We start from the raw sequence: 22,093 nt of genomic DNA on the forward strand, positions 1-22,093 counted from the left end.
CAGTTTGGGTGCAGGTTTTCATTCTAACAAAGCAGGAGTCCATGTGGTTGTATTCAATTACAGAAGTACAGGCATGCATTGGTTTTCTGCCTTGTCCTTTACGCACAGAGAGATTTCTCTGGAATCTCTGAATCTTTTAAAGAGTAACTACACCCTAAGACCTTTTTTTCATCAACAGCTGAAATGCACTGCTCTGTGGTGATAAAATATACCACCTTGCTTAAAATGTGAACACATCTTTCCAAACTGTAAAAATATCATTTTTATCGTGGTCAGTTCCACCTCTGCAGCGTCCATCTGAATCAGCTTTGCTATAGGCACGGGTGGCGTGTCTTCATACCAAAATACTATGACACATCACAGTATGCAAATAAGTCAACCAACGTTACCGCCCCCTGATGACGTCCTACTCGGAAATATGAAAGCATAGGAGCCCAGAGCAAGGAGATAACCACACTAGCGCTGAGCTAAATAATCTAAGATGGGTTTGTAATGAAGATGTTATGATTGCCACATTTATTGATAATGTTCAGTGTGTGTTTATGTAACCTGAAGGACCAATTAAATGAGGATTCTGCCAGTATTGCATCCGATTCTTCCCTTCACAAATCAAACTCTCGGGCGCCGCACTCACTGAACAGAAATCAACTGCAGCACCACTGGACCTACGGAAAGCGATAAGGTTCAGGAAAGGTTAACGTTACATGGCCATTGTTAATAACTGTCATCCGTACAGCCTTTCTTGAGCTTTTTTCTTTGTTTTATCGAACATGGACCTGCTGAACAGATATTTAGAAGCTAGCTGTCGCAGTTTTAGGGAACGTTCTACCATTCTGATCCCTCTGCCGCTCGCTGTTAATCATTTTCTGGCACTACGTTAACTCTGCAGCAGCTTGAGTCAGTGGATCATACTGTTAAGGCTCAAGACACACTGCCTTATCAGAAACACCTTCCCTCGTTGAAGATGGGGATGGTAGTGGAGAAAAATCGTCAACCTTGTAAAACCTCTCATGTGCAAAAGTGCTGTTCGATTCTGTCACTCTCCACATCTTCTGGCAGCTAACGTTAGCTCTAAAAGCACAGCCGCCCAGTCAAACTCGGTTTCCCTCGCACCGCAGTGCCCCTCCCAGCAGCCCCACCCATTTTTGAGCATTAACCAGAGATGAGCCAGGGATGGAGTTAGCTGAAAATAGGGGGTGTGGTTATTTTATAACATTTTATAACATTATTTTTAATGTTACAGACTATAGATGGTAAAATCCCTTAATTCCTTGCAAGCTTGCATTGAGAAAGTTGATCTTAAACTGCTGGGATATTCGCTCATACAGTTTTTCACAAAATGGTGACTGAGCCTTTTGTTAATGCTCCTTTTATTTTCTGTAATGATAGCATCACCTGTTACCTGTTCCCCTGTGTGAAAAACCATCGTTTGATCACATGATCCTTCTTCAAATTTCCTAGCCTTACATTGCCCCTGTCCCAACTTTTTTTGGAATGTATTACCAGCATCAAATATGAAAGCTTTTTTTTTTTTTTTACACAAATCAGTAAAGTTCATAAGGTCAAATATTAAATATCTCTTCTTGGTACTGGTTTTAATTGAATATCTGTAAAAGCCAGTTTACAAATCACTGCTTTCTGGTTTTTTTTTGTTTGTTTTTTTTTGCATTTTACCTATTGTCCCAAGTTTTTGGAATTTTCCTCAGAGGTGGACACACAGCATATACCTACATGTACATACCACTACAGTGCTCGCAACAGTAGTTACGAAAGATTGTGTTTGTGGGGGAAGGATGTATAGATAAATTAAAGCCTGTGAGGTGCCTAGCTTCTCTTTTATCACAATGCATACCCATTTTAATCCAATATACAGAATTTTTACCTCAGGTCATCTCATTTGCATTATTTTTGCATATGGTAGCATTATAGTTGAGGAGATCATTAAAAGGCCTGTGGTTTTACAGCATGCTTAACTGCAACACGGTGTCGCGTCGCCACATGTTTTTAATGTGCTGTAACCATGTGTGCTCTTTAATAATCAGCAAATAGCAAAGTGAATGGGGAACATTTCTCTCCTTTCTCTCCGAGTTCTTTTAATTAGCCACTTATATTAAAGGTAATACTTGTCTGCCTGGCTCAGCGATTGCATTTCTCTCACCATAGGAAATGAGTTTTCAGACAAAAAAAGACTTAAAAAATGAGCAGCGGTGGAATGTGCTTTGGAGGTTAGTTCGTAATCTCGAGCAGTGAGGAGCAGTGCTTACATTGTGTTCTCCCACGTTCTAGCTTTTTACACATTTTTTTTCCTTCCCTTTCTGTGTCTTTCCATCTTCATTTATATTAATTTCACAAATCTCCCCGAACGAGGGGAGGTGTCGTCCGCCCCCCCTCCCTTCACCCTTGGGACTGATGTTTTAATTTAGCTTGACTTCACTGTAATAAAATTTTATATCACTCTTTTATTAGGTGTTAATATTACACTACCTCTCCCCCTACTACTGCTTTATCTAATTGCTTTCATTAGCACCACAGGCCCTATTCTGGCTGCTGGGGAGGACACTTAGCTGCTCGCTCGCTTGCTCGCTCGCTCTTACACTGTCTTTACCACTTGGCTAGCAGTTGTAGTGTGCCATTAACATGGTTTAGTGTCACCTTTGTTGAAATTTATGATATGTAACCTGTAAATATAATCTGTTTTTTTAAGTGCAAGCTTTAGATCTGGGCTTGGAATAAAGAAAGCAGTAATCACTAGAAATGATACAAATTACCTCAAATTCTGCAAGCATTGCTAAACCTTAAGAAGTCGCTAGAGGTGGGCAATATGAAGTAGTTAGAGGTGGGCAACATGATATGTTATCATTATTGTGATACATTTTTTTAATCATGAGACACAAAATGCTTTCCTGAGCAGATTGTAGATATCGTCATTATTTAAAAAAATGCTGCATACTTCATTAAAAATAGAGCATTATTAGTCCTGTTTAATTGTGTTTAGTGCAGTACTGTATATGGAATTTCAAATGGAAAATTATTATGGTTAGAGTTATAATGGCAAGAGACAAAGACATCAGGACTTGCATTGTGTCTGTGTCAAAATATTGTGATACGTATTTACCATGAAAAAGTATCGTAATATGATATTTTTGCCATACTGCACACCCCAGGTGAAATTTTTGATCAATTGTTTCTAATTTGTGCTGGTGATGATTCTGTTTTTTTAAATTAATACCACATTTGTATTAGTAAGTAAAAGAGAAGATATTTTATTATGATTAAAACACAATCATATTCAAGCCATACAGATCCTGTTAACCCTGGAGTTCTATAAATGAACTTTAATTAAAGTGAACCTTTCTTAAGGCTTTCTGTTGGTTTGGCCACAGTAACAGGAACTTCTGCCTGAGGGGAGGAGAAGCTAACCATAGAAGCTAACATTACTAAACTGAGTGTAAACACCAGCTTCTGTGTTATATCAGGGTTTATTCTTCAGGGTTTGACTGGATCATGAAAAGGGGAGAGTCAGACTGATGGTCAGCAGAATGTCTGTTTTGCAGAAAAGTTAAAGGAAAAAAAAACAGATTTTGTTAAACTACAGTTTTTTTATCCGAGTTCTGTAGTTTTTTGAAGATGATTCATTAATTAAAAGCTTGATTTTAATGTGTTTTTTGTTTTGTTTTTGACTTTTTAAGGGAAGTTCTGCTTAGCATTCGCATTGCTCTCACTTTTCTTACCATTTCACAGCGAACACAATAAAAAAAAGACAATGAAAAAAGAAATCAGGCAAAATAAATCAGTGTAGGAGTGTATTCACCTAACGTTTGACCAAGAGATGGACTGTGTGTTTGTCTGTGTGTGTTGCTCCATCCTCAGCTGACCTGCCTCTCAGCCTCACAGCATCTGAGCCTCGCAGGGCGACAGAAAACTTTAGAAAACAGCACAAATCCTGCCAGATATCTGAACTACCTCACTCCTGTTAACATTAACTCAGATTTTCAGCGTAAACAAACTGAAATAAGGTTGTCTGCTGTCAGTGAGGTTGTCTGCTCTCATACCTGTTTGTGCAACCGAAGGGTGTTCTTGCTGATGATTGGTCAGGCTGATGGGGTGATGCTGGAACATAGTGACGCAACCAAACGTCAGACAGTGTTTAGAGGCGGGCAGAAATCAAGGATTACGGACACAATGGGATTGTGATTAATGTGACCGTGGCCATTTTGATTTCAGGTTGACTTTGAATAACATGCAAACCTTAAAATAATAAAAGAATATGTTGATTAACAGATTATTAGCTCTCACAGAGAGTTACAGGTTACAAAAGCAGTTACAAACCTTTTATATCCGTCCCTTTTTTTGCACCTGCCTGTTAAGGTCTGCTTTCTCTTGAAAGAGGGTAGGAGGAGCAAAAAAAGAAGCTCATTTGCTAACAATCCAAAGCAAACCATTTTTTCCTGCTCAGATGAATCAGTAGCTAAAATGACCTAACAGCCTTACTTTTGCATTTATTTGTTCTACATTTGGAAACTAGTACTACATGACTTTTAAAGTTTTTGCACTATTCCTGTGGCGGTTCTGAGGTGGGCTTTTATGTCTATGAATGTTAGCTCTTGGTACACAGTGCACTTTCCATCATTTGAAGAAAAAAGATACAAAATTAAAGTGTTCCCGTTGCACAGATGTGACCCAATTGATGAAATCTGTTGGGCCTTTGTGGCTCAGCTTTGTTTCAAGGGTGATGTCGGTTGCCCTTCAGCATCATATCCTTCTAGATGCCACAAAATACATCACATACATGCAGCTCTTTTTTTTGTGGGGGTCTTATGTTGAGCTGTGATGCCCCTAAAGAGAGCTGTGTGGATATGAAAGACCTTTATTTGTTGCTTCTTGCTGTGCTGACCTCCTGCGGTCTCACTCTCATGTTTGTGTGTCCATGTATCTTCAGATGAGGCAGCAGGAGGCCTTGGTGTGTAAGCTGAGAGAGGAGCTGGAGCAGGAACACAGCCGCTATGAAGAACAGCAGCATCGGTTAAGCAAACTGAAGCTCCACATGGCCGACATGGGTACGGAGATGGACAGCCTGAGAATCACAACACAATATGCAAGTGATGCACTGGTAAGTGCCATGATATTAGAGTGTGGTTAGTAGATAGTAACTGTCAGTGTAAATTATGGAAAAAAAAGTCCCTTAAAGCCTCAGCTTTTTATTCAGCTATCCATCCTTTTGGAATAGTGCAAAGTTTACATAATTTTGCCCTTATCCAAAAGTATTCAAGCAACCATTACTTGTTAGGCACAGTTGTATGGAAAAGTGTTAACACCCCTGGTCAAATTACATGTTTTGTTGATTTTCCAAGTGAAAGTAAGCTTATACTAAACAGAGAACTTCAGCGTGACATTGTTCTGGAAATGTTAGTGTATCTATTTGCTGAGTTTAATATATTAGAAAAAAATAAAACATTAAATATAAAATGTGCATAACATTTAGTTTTTTGTTTCCAGTGGGCTAAGTTCTACAAATAAACAGTAGTTGTGCATTAAAGTGTGCAGACGTGTGTTCTCTGTAGAGGATATGTTAACGTAGTTTTACTTAGAAAATCAACAAAACATGTAACTTGACAAGGGTGCCCAAACTTACAGCATACAACTGTACATTAGCCTCATAGCTCCAGTGCAAAATTTAGAAGCACACTTTAGGCACTAAACATGTCTTGGCTTGTTGTGAAAAATTAGAGTAAGAAGTAATTTATTTGTTTACATTTCCTGAGAGATTGCAGTGCACTACAGGAAGTGTAGGGGGCGATATGGCTGTTTCGCTGCACCTTTAAAGAAGAAACTGTCGCACAGACAGAGCTTTGAATGATAGTGGGGCTGTCATGGGGCAAAGTGAGAGGAAACAGCAGACAGCTGTTCTGTAAGTTAATAAAAAGGGGCCCATTCCAGCCTAGAACTAGAGTTTGTGTTACCTGTAGTGTTGCGCAGTTGTAGCGCACATTAATTTCAGCCTCTTCAGTTTGACAGGATTCACAATTTTATATCATTTTCATGTTTTCATTTATCATCGCCTCTACACTACCGAGCATGCGCTACTCATATACATTACACATCCATTGGGAATCCCTGTGATGTCAAGCAATCTTGACTGCTATCCTCTGATCTGTAGGCTAATAAATAGCATTAGTGTAACTCTTACTTCGGTCTTTGAACATAATTGTGAAGAAACTAGCAATTCTACCATCATTCAGAACAGAAAGGACACCGGAGACAAGTCTTTCACCCTTTCAGCCAGAGAAAAGGGGCCAAACTGGCTAGGCAAGGTATCCAAATAGCCTGGCAACCTTGCTAACTGTAGCTTTTAGCTTGTTGTCCTCTTCATCTGACAAGTCATGTCTGTTTGTGGTATCCATTCTCTCCATTGTAATGATGATTTGAAGACAGTTACTGCAGTTACACAGCTGCAGGATGTCTGGCTTCCTGGCAGTACTGTTAGCAGTACTGTCTGCGTTCACCAGCTGAGGTAAATAAAAACCTTTTTAAATCAGCCTGCCCCCAGAAATCCTCCCCAAAGCTGTAATTTTTCAAAACTTCCACCCAGCATCAAGATGCATCATTGGAAGGTTTTCCTTTAAACCAGTGTCTCTTTACCTGTATAACAGTTGATTAATGAATCAATTACAGAAATAATTGTTAATTGTACACAAGCCAAGTGACACATAAGCCTCTGTCAAACTTTGACAGCCTGTTTGTCTTCATCCATCCAAAAAATTCATAGAAAACACTGCTAGAGTTGTCCCACAGCTCAAATCCCCCACAGAGGTCCACTCAGGTCACCAGAGGTCAAGCCAATCAAAAAAGAATAAAGGGCCTTGCCTTCATCGCTTATTCAGTCCATACTCTGCAGCGCATGTGTGAGGATGGCTGTGTGCTTGCCTGGCTGTGGAGGATTTGAGGTTTGTTTGTTTATGTGTGCTGGAGCAGAAGCGTGGGGAGATCCCTCGGACTCCCCCAGCGCGCTGCATGAGGGCCGCTCAAATCAAAACTCCAGGCTTCTGCTAAATGCTGGGCCGGGCCGCTCTCCTCCAGCAGATGAGAAACAGAATGATTACACATGCTGCTGAGAGCAGGCACACGGCCCGCGATGAGCGCTCGTTTGTTTGCTTTTTGCCGATCAGCATTACGGTTTCATGATTCGTGGCCAGTGCCAGTTTTAATAATGGACTTTGCCTGTTACTGGACGGCACAGAACATGTTTATGTTGTATTGACGAGACTGTTTTTCAGCATGGCCAGACAGAAGCAAGTAAGCTCACTGAAATCCTAGGTGAGTAATACTGTCTACCGTAGTACCACAGCTGAATGCTAAGGTGCATGACGTAGCATAAATTAAAGGGCCCATATCATGGAAAACTGAATCTTCCTCACTTTTTTTTTTTAGATGAAAGAGCTTAATGTGGTATGTAAACATTGTTAAAGTTAAAAACACACTGTTCACTCATACAGTCTATATATGGACACCAAGCTGGAAAAAACAGCCCATTTTAAGTTCATTGTTTTGGTGCTGTCATTAAAATCGGTGCGTTGGCATACATACTCCTACAGCAGTTTAGCCCCACCCTTTCATGCTGAAGCTATAAGGAGCCTGGACCGCTCTCTGAACAAGACACATTACGGGGCAGCCAATCAGAACAGATGTTATTTACATCAATTTACATCAATCTTAAAAGCACAGTAGCTGTTTTGACCAACATCATTTGCATTTATTGAATCGCAGAAATGCCTTAATTTAACAAAACACCCACAGAAAGTCATCTGGAACTGTTATTGGTTTCTCCTAGGAGTGAAACCATTGGGCTCCGTAATTGGTTTCTGAATTTGGCTTTTTCTTTTTCACTGCTAATGAGTTTATTTGTGGTTTTAGCTGCATCCAGAAATATGAACAAAGTGATAGAGGATCCTGAAATGACTGAATAAAGAATGAGGTTAATAATAATTCAAAATTCATATCCAAATGCCTTGTTTTCATAGGTGGTGATGAAAGGCAGAACATTTGACAAAATTCAAAGTATATGATTTATCATTTAATAACTTATTGTTGATCCCAAAATATTGAATAAAACATCCTAAAATACATTTTAAGGTCTTTGTTAGTTTGTAATATTCAAATCTACATTATCTAAGTCATATTTGTATATGAAATAACCACAGTATTGTGCAGCCCTATCATGTACAACAAGGTTAATACAGTCAGTATGCTCACAGCATATAAATAAAATGTGGGGGTGGTTAGAGGTTTAGTTTTATATTGCAGTTTTATTCAATATCAGGCCAATTTTAGCATTTTTGATACACGGACAATATATTGTGCAGCCCGGTGTGTAGATGGATGAACGTCTTACTGCCTTATTGTTTTGAATAACAGTGAGTGTGGGACCCAGAGAGTGGCTGCTAAAGTAATGGCGGCACTCTTTGTTCTTAGCGGTCTGTTTTTATATGGGACATTAGCTCTTCTCTCTCTACTTCAGCCTGTGAAGATGGTGCTGACCTGCCGATGGATTATTATGGCTGCAGAAATGGTCAAGCTTGATGAATCCAAAGGAAATTGGCTTTGAAATGGCCTCATCTGCTCAGGTCAAAGCCATTACTTGATATATCTTATAAGTGGATTTTGAGTGTGGCTAAATTATTTTAGAATTACCTCTGCTGGATAGACATTTGGCAGCCTGTCTTTTGTGTGGCAGAATCAAAATGAAAGCCATTTCTCAGTAATTGTGGGAGGGATATTTTAATTATTAGGATGCTTTAACTTGTACAGTAATCGGCAGTGGTTCGAGACGGTGTTTCTTTGTCTGCTTTGTCTGAAAGGTTGATATCCTTCGACATGTTTTTCTATTTGTCTATCTAGATCCACTTATGATGCTTATGTACAGGGACATGGAAAGGTGTTTTAAGTTTAGCGTGCTGAAATGTTAAGCAGAAGATATGTGACATATATGATGACGTCATGAAAAATGATTTGCCTTTTTTCCCCATTTGAAGTTTTTTCACAGTTTACATCAGACAGAATGTGTCATACTGAGCTAAAATGAGGTGAGGCAACAATATATACGTATAACTGACACATCAACCGAGCTTCTCTGCTCTCTCATTCTTTATGCAACTTTAGACAAATGAGCTGAGCAGCGACCCGTCAGATTGTTGATATGTGGCACGGTAATGGATGATGTCATGCACACAGTCATGGTGAGATTTTACACTGGAAGGCGCACTGACTGGGAGATACAACGGTTATTGAAACATTAATTATTGTGTTGGATGGTTCTTTTTAAGGTTTAAAAAAGGTATTAGGCTACTTTAAGGTTCAGAATTGGCCTCTAACTCTGCATACAGTGTCCCTCTTTAAACCTCAACCTGCATGTATATTAACGACACCCTCAAAGCAGCCAGTTGTTATCGAGGAAAGCGATTCAGCTGACTGTAATGACAATACAGAGTTTAAAAGGTGCACGACTGCTGCAAGTTTTGAAAAAATATGAATTAAAAATAACTCCACTCTAAAACAAGCACAGAAGGGTACTCAAATTATTAAAAAGTTCAAATTACTGTCTTATTTTTATTGTTTTTAGTAGTTACAATTCTGAAATTTCCCACATTCCTGTTTATGTACTGAAAATTCAGAATGGATTTTTAAGACCATTTTCAGTCTCTCTATAATTTAGAAATAAACAGGCTGTTTTGTTACTATGCATTCAAAACAGTATGTGTAGAGCTCTGTTCTGATTGGCTGCCCTGTATTGTGTCTCATTCAGAAAACAGCCCAGGTGGAAGCACTCCCTGTCACTTCAATTTGAATGTGTGGTGCTAAACTGCCACAGGCTGAATAGCCAGATGTGTGTGATTCTGTTGGTTTTTGTGACATCACAAAAAAACAGGGAATTCAAAACAGGCTTAATTTTCATATGAGGAAAATGTGAACCGGGTAAGTTTTGAAAGTTTACATGTTACAGCAAACTCCTTTCTATGGAAGTCCAGAGAGGCCATGAGGTAGTTATAATTTTCTGGAATGCTATTTTGAGATAACAAGTTAGTTATCTTGTTATCTTGAGATAATAAAATTGTTATCTTGAATTAACGAGTTACTTATCTTGAGATAACAAAGGTTGTTATCTTGAGATCACAAGATAATTAATCTATCTCAAGATAACAATCCAGAAAATTATAGCAACAGCTCATGGCCTGTTCAGACTTCCGTGCCTTTTAAAAGTGTGAGGAAAATTCAGTTTTCTGTCTTATGGGCACTTTAAAGCAGGTGTGCCTGAAAAGAAATAAATGCATTTTCCTTCGCAGAGTGAGCTCAGTGATCTTTACCAAAACAAATAACAAAAAGCAGAGTTCATTTTGACAGGAAGAACTTTGCGGCCTTGAAATTGATAAATTATGGAACAAATGCAAATTCATAAACAAGCAGCCGTGCTTTTTCGAAATATTTAGTTGCTTATTCATGCTGCACACATAGCACTCGTATAATAGGTTTAGTAAAAGTTTCATGCACTGTTAAAACTCAAACACGCTGTCCTTGTTATTGTGCACATTAATATTCAGTTGGTACGGCATGATTCAGTTAATTATTTCAAAGTGTTACTGCAGACATCAAATCAATAGCAGTATCCTTTTTGGGATAAGAGTAGCGTTGTTGCCTGTTTAGAAGGTGAACTTTGGCTTTCGTGGCTTGCTCTGTTGAATATAGCGTCCGAAAAAGAGGCGCAGTTGCATATGAGATTGCTTTGTGTGTACCTGCTTTAAAGCAGGATGAAATAGGCCCCAGCTCTCTCATCTTTGCCTTGTTTTGTCCTACAGTGGCCCCCTGCTGTTCTTACTACACTGAGCAGTCCCGCCACACGCACATGCACTCCCACACACGCACACACGGAGCTCATTATCCCCCCTCCAGGGCTCTGAATGAGATGGCCAGACAGGAGAAGCTGAGGGGAAAAGGCTTCTGAGATTGTGTATGTGTGGAGAGCGTGTTGTACACACTTGAGGGTGAGCTGCAGGAGAGGTACAGAAGTCTAAGGCAGAGGCCGGAGGAGACTCATGTCTCAGCTGAAAGTGGCCCACCTTAAAGTGACAGGAAAAAAGTAACAATTTTTCTTACCCCTTTTGTAGTCAGTCACTACTATTGGTGGACAAAGTTTGCTTCTGTGAAGCTAAAGTGATGGAAGCTTATGAATGCTAGTAAGCACTGTGTAAAAATGCTTGCCTAAATCATCACACACTTATACCAAACCACATCAAGTAATCTCTAATAGACTTGCCTATGTGGTTTCTGAAACTGTATAGCCACGTTTACACGCAGCTTTATAGTCCGCTAATAATCTGACTAATAGCTCAATTGGAATAGAATACGTCCATGTAAACACCTCAGTCAGAAAAGACTAGTCCGATTGAGGCCATTCAGAATACAATTTCTATTCGATTGAACGAGGTGGGTAATCCTGTAAATCTGTTAAATAGAAGAATAATAGCCATGTAAATGCCTGTATCTGATTACATTCCCAATCGGAAAGTTTATACCGTTCAACATGGCGGGAGCAGAAACTGGTCTGCAGAGGAGACGAAGTTCATGCTTTGAGCTTTAAAAGACGGCGGTGGGACGGACGTCCAGCTTAAGAGTCTCAGAACACGACGTCTTCCTCTCAGCCTTCTTGAAGCGTAGTACGTTTTCCTGAGTTTGCCGTCATTTTAAGGCAATTAAAAACACAAGCACACCAGCTGAAAATTCGTCTCTACGCTGACTGGACTCACGTGATGCTCGTTGTCATGGTAACGTCTACACTAAGTGATGCTCTCTGCATGCGCGGAATTTTGGATCTGATTACTTGTGTGCATGTAAATGGAAATCAGATTGTTGAGTTGAGTGAACATATAAACATCTCAGTCAATATATAATCGGAACGTATTCACTCAGTTTGGCAAAAATCTTTGCATGAAAACGCAGCCTATGACATACTGTTATCTAAAAAAAAAGGACAAAAGTACAGACAAAGCTCAGACTTCAGGATAGCTGCTGCTGTTTTTAGCTATATAACATATCTTAGTTCTTTTTTATAGATAACAGTAGATCACAGTGTCAGAAACAACATAAACAAGTCTATTAGAAATTACAACTTGATGCAGTTTGAGGCAAATGTCTGATGATTTAGGCTCCTTCACAGTCTTTTTAGGCCTCCTATCTACACAACAGTGTTTTTTGGTCACGGAAAAGTGAATTTTAGACTGTATACTAACATATTAGAAATACCTCATTGTATCTAAACATATATGACCTGATGATTGTTAAGTAAAGTCAGATAAAATAATTCAGATGGCCTAAAAAACTAGAAAAGCCTCTCTGCCTGATCTGGACTGTGTGGACATTTCAGAGACAGTGGCAAAGCCGTGACAACGTAAACAGCAGTAGGCTTCTTTCACTTTTTTAACTTTTATTTTCTGGCAGATATCGGAATTTGAATTTGTCTGAGATATTGGATTATGGAGGTCCGGTGGCCTGTATGTCAGTGCATCCTGTCTTTTATTGTACACCACCTTCACCTTACTAGAGAATCTGTGCTTCAGCTTCGTGCTCTGTATTTCGCTCAGCACACATGTTCTTCTTTTGTTCTCTGTTGGGCTGGAATACTCGTGTTCTTTTTCAAGTTGTTTTTTTGCGCTCTCCTGTGGATGGACAGATTTTTGAAACTGCTGTTGGTGTGGACAAAGTTTTTATTTAAAACACAGAAAAAAAACACATTTTTAAAAATATCTGTATGTACGTGGCCGTAGGCATGCAGTCACACAGTGCTAATTAGTAAGCTCTAATCTTCCTGTGCTTGTTGGCTGTTAGCCTCATAGCTCCTATTCTTAACTGAAGAAGCAAAGCTGCAAATACTAAATATGGTAATCATGGCTTATCAGCTACATTTAAGATGAAGGGAACATTGTGCAAATTGGGTTTTTGTGACGAACTGTAACTTTAACACCACAGCCAAGCGCCCACAGAGAGCTGTGCTTCTACAATAATCACTCCGTACAAACCTGGTTTTGCCCTGTTCGCTATGATTGCTAATCATTTTCTGATGACCACCGAGTGGAGACGTGTTTCCTCTCGTGGCATCAGCCTAATTGGGATGATTTTGAATCATCAGGTTTGAACAATCATCTCACAGTGGCTAGACTAGACTCCTTGCAGGATGACCTTCCTCTTCAAAAATGCCTTATAAGTCAGACAGTGTCTGCTACAGCCATTCTGGCTCCCTTGACTGTATTTCAACATGACAACACAGAAATGAGTAACTGCTGTGATTGGATTCAGATGTCAGTGAGATTTCTTTTATTACTACCTTGTGTAGTGCTTTTCTTCCTATCGCGGTTACACAGTACTTGCCAGACAGTGCAGTTGTTTCCCAGGGTTTAATGTAATATGTTAAATGCTCTCTTTCCCCTCATTGACATCCTATATTCCAGTATAAACTTGAAATATAACAAATTTTGGGTAACCCTTAAATTCATATATCAAGTCGTTATTGTCTCATGACCTCATTTCTCCCCATTTACCTTGTCCATTTTTTCAGATAAGTGTATATAAGAATCAGAATCTAGCAAAAGTGTATTATTGTTGTTGTCAGTGAAATGTTTTGACAGTTTTGTGCTATAATAGCAGTTTATAGATCAAGTTGCTTAAAAGTGTGATGCATCATGATCATTTTTCCATATGATTCAATATCAATAATGATTATACTAATGTTCAATTTTAAAGGGCAGTTCCGCTGATTTTTCAGCAGTTCAATAGTAAAATGTGTATAAAGTCATTCAGAATGGTTTGATGTGTGAAATGCTGTGTTCTAGAGAAGCTTACTGAGTCCCAGTTGTTCACCATGGTGCTGATAGAAACCAGACATTTGGAGTGTTCAATGCCTCTAAAAGCTCACAAAACAGTATTAAATTAAATGGTTGTGAATACCTGAGATATTGTTTTGTGATAGTTTTGAGAGAAGACGTCCGGATATGTGTAAGTTCACTGGTCATTTTGGAAAGCAAATAAAATGTGCTTTATCCTGACCCCTGGTTCTTATCATCGCTGTAAAGGTATCTGGTTTCAATATTGGTTTCTCATCTGAATCACTTACACCCCAATACCTTGTGCAGAAAAAAAACTGTGAAATTCCACTTTATAGCAATGGTTTGGTGAAAAATCAAACTTGCCCAGTTTTCCACTTACCCCAAGACAATTTTGCTGTAAGTTCTGCTTCTTTATTTTAGAACTAGAGCTGCAAGGCTACCATTGCTAAATAACACTTGAACTCAGTAGTCACCCAGTCATCATTTCTGTAAAAATACGTCCCTAAAACGTATCTGAATCTGCTCCAACCACATCCAGGTTTTCATTAAGGTCTCACACACTTGGTGATGTAGTTTAGACTTCACCAAAGCTGTTATTTATGATGGTTATTGTCACAAACACTGATCTAGATTAGCTGTCTACACCTGATTTAGTTTGTGAATACAGAGAACTCGTTGTTTAAACTGACAGTCCACAATTTTGTTCAGTTTTAGAGTTCACAGGAAGTGACACTGTCTCATAAACTGCTTTGACAGGTCTGCATGACCTTAATGAAAACCTGGAAGCAGTTTGACCAGGATGAAAGTTGTTTGCAGAATGTATATGGACTATTTGGGTGACTATTGAGTTCTAGTGTTTGTTAGCAATGTTAGCCTCGCCGCTCCAGTTCTAAATTTCTGAGGCACCTTTCTTAGACTCACTGCCTTTATTTTCTATGTCAGCAATGAAAACAGAAATCTGCCTAACTTTTCTAACTGGTTTATGCTGTTATGAGTGAATGGCAAAACTTTTTTCCCTTATCCAGCATGTAAAAGGTGCATATCACCCCCACTGATATGCAGAAGCAACTGCTCAGAGTTCAAGCTTTTACTGCTGTTACCAGATTGAGTAACAGTACTGCAGTGTTGCAGTAATGAAAAATGTTAGATTTCAGTGATCATTGATGTTGTTTCATTGCCCAGGCCTTGTATGAGGGTGTTGAGGGGAGCCAAAAGGCTGAGCTGAGGGAGCTGGTCATTCTTATGATGGAGGTTCAGTAAGACTGGACACTTTTTCTCTCCACCTCAGCCTCTTCCTCTTCACCCTTGACCTCCACACACTCACTGTCATTCAGTCTCACTTCATTTAAAAGTCTGCAGCACTTTGTCTGAACACGAAGGTCATGTCTCAAGAAAGTGAACATAGCATTTTCATCCTTTTACTATCCTGGTTCTCTAAGGATCAGGTCCTCAATAGAATATTCTTCAGCTTATTCACTAATATTCTGAGCCTCAGGATCCTGCACCACTATTAAACTTGCATATAGAAATCAGTCTATGCCAATTCAATCTGTGCCAGGGTGTGCTTTTAGTAGGGCTGTCCCAAAAGAAGGATTCCTCAGTAAATGAAAAGGCCTGATTTTAAGTGATGCTTGTATTCATATTGTACTGTAAGTAAAATCCTGTTTGAGGAATTTATATTCACATGAGCTTTTACAGTGTTTTTGTTGAATCTGCTCTTCAGTGACCAGTTCATTAACGTATATGTTCTGTAGAATAGGAGTCTGTTCCAGAGTCTGTTGGCTAAAGTTACAGAATTGGCAGTTAGCGTTTCATTACAAGCACATTCAGCTGTCCAGTGATGTTGCATTAGCTGCAGATTGAAAAAATGTGTTGCTTGGCTTGACTTTACTTGGAGAAACCATATGCTAGCCTTCACCGTCCCAGCATTGATGGAAAAAACACAGTGATGCCTTGTGAGTTGAGTGTTAATCATTGTTAAAAAAAAAGAATATAATAAAGTGTAGTTCAGTAAAAGTGATTGTCATCTTTGACAATGTCATCTTTAGTGTGGCCACAAAACTGTAATTAATCTAGTAAGAAAGAATGCAGTTGTGAATGTCACACAAACCTTACCATCTGAGAGTTTGTAGCCACATACGTTAGCCTTTTGCCATTTTCTCTGAAGCCATTTGGTCTGAGGTTGTAGGAAATGACCTGCTTCGCCTGATAAACGAGAGCTGAGACATGTTTTTACACACGTCTTTTTTCCAAGACCAAAGTAATTTTTTAGTCTGACTTAATAAAGGCAGTTTTCACAGGCATGCTATCAGCCTGCAGCACTGAGTGAGTTTAACTAGCGCAGCTGCATTTCTAGGGCAATCTCATCAACATGATATCACACAGTGTTTAATAGTTTAGTTATGTTTATGTTTGGGAATACTGCTGTCTTGCTATGGTTTGCATGAATAAAGTCAATAATAAATGTATTTTTTAACTGCCGGTAAAAGAGTTTATACCATCACTGGGGTGTTGTTACCATGGTAACCTGGTTAAACGTCATCTGCCACTGGCCTAACTAAATCTTTGTGACACTCAGCAGCACTACAGGCCCATTCAATTCAGTGATGCAGGCAGCCATGTGACATGTGGACTAATCTCAGTGACAAACGGCAAAATGTACTGTTTTATTATTTTGTTTATTTTTATTGTGTATTGTTTTTTGTGTGAGATTAACATGCCTTTTTGGGGTCTTATATGGGCACATTCTAGCCATGCTAGCTTACATCCATAGCACTAACGACAGGCTTGTTATTAGGTAGGCATTACTAACAAGCCCCTACTTTAACCCCCCCTTCCTTCACGGGGCATTAGATTGGTTTGTTCCCACCCCAGTAAGTCTGTGCTCCCACCCACCAAGCCAAGTTCTCTCCAGATTTCGAGGTCATAGTAACTTTCTATTGCTATGAAAAAGTCTTTCTGCGATATGCGCCTGCATGCAATTGTACAACCCTATTGTAAGCAAGACAGGATGGGGCTCAGGATGGAGCATGATATGTGCTCTATGCATCCTTCAGCAATCACAAATCAGCTTTTACTATAGTCTGTTTACCGCGCTCCCCTGATTGAAAACACTCATCTCGTCTGATTGAAAAAGGCCACACATATCAAAGAGGTAGGGCGGCCTGCACGCTGGACTGATTGCCTCTGCCATGGAGAGCACTCTGCAGCGGCCTGTTATGAAGGGCAAGCTGGACTTTGTGTAGGGGCCACTTAATTACTTTCCCCCAGCACGGTTCCAAGGCATCCCTCGTTCTCTGTCTCCACACGAGCCATCTTTCATCAGAGGAGTGCCGTTATTAAGGCATTAGAAGCCTCATTTTGGCTGCTTGGAAAATTGTTGTTGCTACCGGTGCAATTAAAGATTCCATTAGTATTATTAATAAGGATTCACGTGTGCACCGGTAGACAGCAGTTTAATATGTAACCATGCCACTGTTATGATGAGACATATACACATACACATTGGGATGGGCCATGGTTCCATCTCTTTCTACCTGTCAGAGCCTTTCAGAGATAAATGCATTTGTATTTATCATCCCCCAGGCATTTTAATTAACAAAAAATATGAACATTAAATGCCATACTCAGCAATATCTGTTTGCATTTCTGTAATTACAATAGCTAAAAGTGCTTGGCGGATGATGTATGCATTTACATTTGACCTAGACGGTCTTATATTGTCTTGTTTTAAGTGATTAGAAAATGCCCCTGTATGTGAACCCTCAGAAAAAGTGTTTGTATTTACTTTTGTTAGCTTCTTCAAAACCAACCAATAGATCAGTAATAGTTTCCATTTAGACATGTCTTTAGACTTATTGTCATTCATTGCCATTCTGTCGTTTTCTTTTGTTTTGACCCCCCGCAGTTCAACTCACACTCTTGTTTAACTGTAGGGCTGCACAATGTGGACAAAACACCGCTTTGTGATTATATTGCTGCATATTGCAATTGCGATGTGCTTTGCAGTATATAAATAAACAACTAGATTAAAGATTGGTCCATAGTAATTTCACCAAAATTATTTACACTTGTTGGTTCATCTGAATTCCTTACGCAGAAACACTGTGGAACATCTGACGTGGCTACTCACAGCGCACAAATAGTATAATGGTTTATTAAAGGGCTTATTTGTATGTTGCAGAGCTTTGCAATATCAGTGTTTGCAATAACAGTTAAATAACCCATATCCTAAATGTTTTTGTTTTTTTTCCCTCTGTGTTTCACTGATACTTTTGTGTGGGTTTATGAACAAAAAAAGTTATAATTCATTTTTACATGACCATGTTCTAACCTCTCTTTATCCATTAGAATTAGACAGGCTGCTTTTGTTACTGTTAAAACAAATGTAAATGAGCTCTGTTCTGATTGGCTCTATATTGTACATCATTTCAGGCTGTGTCTCACAGGCCAGACTTCTGTCTGTCATCAGAGAGTCTGGTGTGTTTTGATCATTAACAAGGCCAAGAACCACCTACTTTGACAGGAAAGGGCCTTTTGACTGACATGCAAAATAACCAACCACAGACTGCTTTTGTAGTGTGACGTGTTGGAAGAGCTACGAGAAAAATAAACCTGCAGGAAACACATCAAAATGTTGACAAACATGAGAGGATGTCTCACGTAAAAGCTGCTAAATGCTTTAAAGAATAGTTAAATCAGAATCAAGCTTTATTGTTATGCTTACACATACATGGAATTTGATTTTAGTTACAGGAGCTCACAGTGCACAGTATCAGACAAGCATATTAATGTAGCTCCCAACCAGTGTCGCCTTCCGCGGTGCCATCTTGGAGTTTAAAGATGCAGTACAGAGAACTTCACAAACGTTTTCCAATCCAGCGACTATATCTTACTCCGAAAGGCAGCTACTTGCAAAGTTTGTTTGGAAACACGGAACATGCGGAAGGCCAATCAGAATGGAACTGACAAAAAACAACCCCTTTTCCAAAGTTGGGACAGTGTGTGAAATGCTAATAAAAACAGAAAGTAGTGATTAGTAAGTTCTGTTTGGCCTGTATTAAATTAAGAATGTTATTCACAACAAACAAGCACCAAACAATATTTGATGTTTTACCTTATGAACTTTATTGTTTTTTGTAAGTTCCAAAAAAGTTGGGATGGTAGCATGTTTACCACTTTGTTACATCACCTTTCCTGTCAACAGTACTTAATATTCGTTTGGGGACTGAAGACACCAATTCTGAAAGCAGAACCTTTCTTCTGCTATACAAGTCTTCCGCTGGACAGCCATACAGGGCCTTTGTTGTAATATTTTGAGCTTAATAATGCAACAAGGTTTAGTGTAAGACAGGTTTGGACTGCAGGAGGGCCAGCCCACTGCTAGAACTCTCTGATTATGCAACCATGCTGTTGTAGCACATATAGATAACGGCTTGGTGTTGTCATGTTAAAATAAGCGTAGGTGTCCCTGAAAACGATGACGTCTAAAAGGCAGCAGATGTTGCTCCAAAATGTGTTCACAATTAATGGTGCTTTCACAGATGTGCAGAAACATCCTAGTTTTTAATGCAGTCGAAGTTCATCGGCGTTCACTTGTGGTTTTTGGCCTTTTCATTAACACACAGAGATTTCTCCTGAGTCTTTGAATTATTTGATGTTGTTATGCCCTGTGGAGAGTGAAAAACCTGGAATCCTTTCAATCCCTGGCTGAGGAACATTAATTTTAACCTGTTTGAATTTTTGCTGATGCATTTTTGGCAAAGTGGCGAGCTCGACCCATCCTTACTTATAAAAGACTTGGTCTTGGATGCTCCTTTTAAACTTAAGCATAATTCCATCACTTTTTTAAGATGTTTTATGAACACTTGAGTGTTTCTACTCTTAAATTTCCTCTGTCCCATCTTTTTTGGAATGTGTTGCAGGCATCATTTCAGAATAAGAAGTTATTTGCAAAAAACAATGAAGTTGATAAAAAAAATATTTTGTCTTTGTACTGTTTTAGTTCAAAAACAGGAAGAAGTAGATTTATAAATCACTTCTTTCTGTTTTTATTTTCATTTTACCTACTGTTCCAACTTTTTTGGAACTGAGTTTGTACTAATTGTGACCATCTTAATGTGTAATTGATGTCAGATGCTCTGTTTATCTGTGGGCGGAGCATCTGAGGCTGAGACTACACTCCTTATAACTTCAACGTTATTAGGAGCTGCACTGCAAAGGCTGAATAGGTGGATATATGTAAATGGCTAATTTTTCACGACATCACAAAAGCACTGAATTCAAAACAGCCTTTTTCCACGTATGTGTTGGACTGGAGTTAGTGACACATTTGGAAATTTTAAGAATGTTTACATACCACATCAGGTTCTTTTAAAGTTGTTTTTCCATGATATGGGCTCTTGAAAAGTACATTATCCAGCTCTTCCTCATACCCATCTTCTGTCTCTGGTCTCCCTTGTGTCTCTGCTTGTCTGCTGTACTCAGATTATAAAACTGCAGCAGCCAGCACCTCACTTGTGGTAGCTCCTATTCTTTTCCCCTAACTCTGCCATCCCTGCTGGCTAATCCTTGATCACTGGGTACTGAAATTTGACACGTCGTACAAGAGGCATGCTTTATTTCAGCATTTTCATGGTTGTCTGCGATATATCCCACTACCATTTGCATCAGCCCTTATTGTAATCTGATTTGAGGGAATAGACACAAATCGCATTGGGAAGGGTGGATATATTGTGTGTGTATGTGTCTGTGTGTGTTTGTGTTGCCTGTTGGCATTGGGGGGTGGGGGGTTTCCAGATTACAAGACAGCTGGCACTGCATTGTGTACCCGATTCCCACCAGGAGCTTTAGCACAGAGAAAGTCACTGATAGGCACTGATGGTGTCTGTATTAAAGTGAGCAGGCTAAGAGTAAAGAGAAAGAGGTGCTTAACTTTTCAAAGCCTTTCAGCAGCGCTCAGCTCAGAGCTACTGCCACCACCATTCTTAGCGGAGGCCATGTTGGAGTGTGTCGTCTTCGAGAGCCGTCTGCTTTGTGGGGCAGCCATAAACCTCCCGATGAGTGATTTTTTTATAGGCCACGCTAACGTTAAGACGCATGCTAACGGAATGACATCTCTCCACCTCACCTTCCTTTACTGAGCCCATCTCTCCAAGCTCTGCAAGTTCAAGTCTTCATGTGCCAGGACTGTGCAATATGAAGACAGTGCTAGTATTGCCATTATACTGCAGCGTCTTGTGATTCTGATACACCATGCAGAATATTAAAAACACAATGGGAAACCTGTGGAGACCAGCAGGTGGGTAGAAATTAATGTGGCAGTCTCATGCAGCAGTTGATGCCACAGAAATCTGTCTTTTACATAGTAAGCATCGTATGTATCATACCTAACCTGGTTGAATTTTATCAAAATTTTGGAAAGCTGTGTAAAAGCAATTACTTGCACTCACTAAGTCAAAAAAAACTGTGTTCACAATGAGTTTGGGAGGTGATTTGGACATCCTCGCATTCTGTTTTTATTTTCATTTTGCACAGATTCTCCACAAATCTTTTGGTTACTGAGGTTAAAGTTAGAATTAAGTTTTTGGTGTAGGTTTAGTATTACTTGGCTACAGCTACAGTATAGAAGTCTGTGGAAGTCCTAACAAGTATAGAGAGACCTGTGTGTGTGTGTGTGTAAGTGTAATCTGCAGTGATGCATATCGTCACTGTCAGAACAAAACCTTGTCCACAATGGTAAGTTTTCAGGAAAAGGACAAAAAAAAACCTTCATAACTTTGAATGGAAGCTAATGGAACAAATTATATTTCAAAGTAAGTTTGGACCGTTTATATTGGCCCATTTATCATGGAATTTTAACACAATGTGAAGGGCCACTGGCGCTTTCAAATTCTGTTAAAAATAAGACAAAAATGGAGGCGACAGCGACGATATGTGGATACGTGTCACTGATTTTGTCTTTGAGACTCTGTATACAGTGACTACAGACAGAAGAAACACAGTGATGTACAGATCGATTGATTACTGTGAGTGGAAGAAAATGAGAGGAGATCTCATTAGAATATGACCACAGAAGCATGTGTCATTTTCTAGATCTCAGCAGGGGGTCATGGGAACATAGTGAAAGTGTGTGGGTCGCATGAATTGCGCCCAAGCTGTAATAAACGGCGTGTATAAAGAAAACGGCTCAGCCTCCTCCCCCTGTGTTTCTGACACACAGAGGA

The 22,093-nt window shown here is 39.4% G+C and overlaps 1 protein-coding gene across 4 annotated transcripts in view; it reads left to right on the forward strand.

The window, feature by feature from the left end:
• The window catches only part of LOC118799218 (trichohyalin-like), a 182,888-nt gene that overhangs the window by 130,263 nt on the left and 30,532 nt on the right, over positions 1-22,093 (forward strand). For all 4 annotated transcript variants that reach the window (XM_036558957.1, XM_036558959.1, XM_036558958.1 and 1 more), the window contains one exon: positions 4,940-5,110. In XM_036558957.1, coding sequence (XP_036414850.1) covers positions 4,940-5,110 — 171 coding nt within the window. The remainder of the gene's footprint in view (positions 1-4,939; positions 5,111-22,093) is intronic.

Source organism: Colossoma macropomum, unplaced genomic scaffold, assembly GCF_904425465.1.
Source record: "Colossoma macropomum unplaced genomic scaffold, Colossoma_macropomum, whole genome shotgun sequence".
Classification (NCBI taxonomy): Eukaryota; Metazoa; Chordata; class Actinopteri; order Characiformes; family Serrasalmidae; genus Colossoma; species Colossoma macropomum.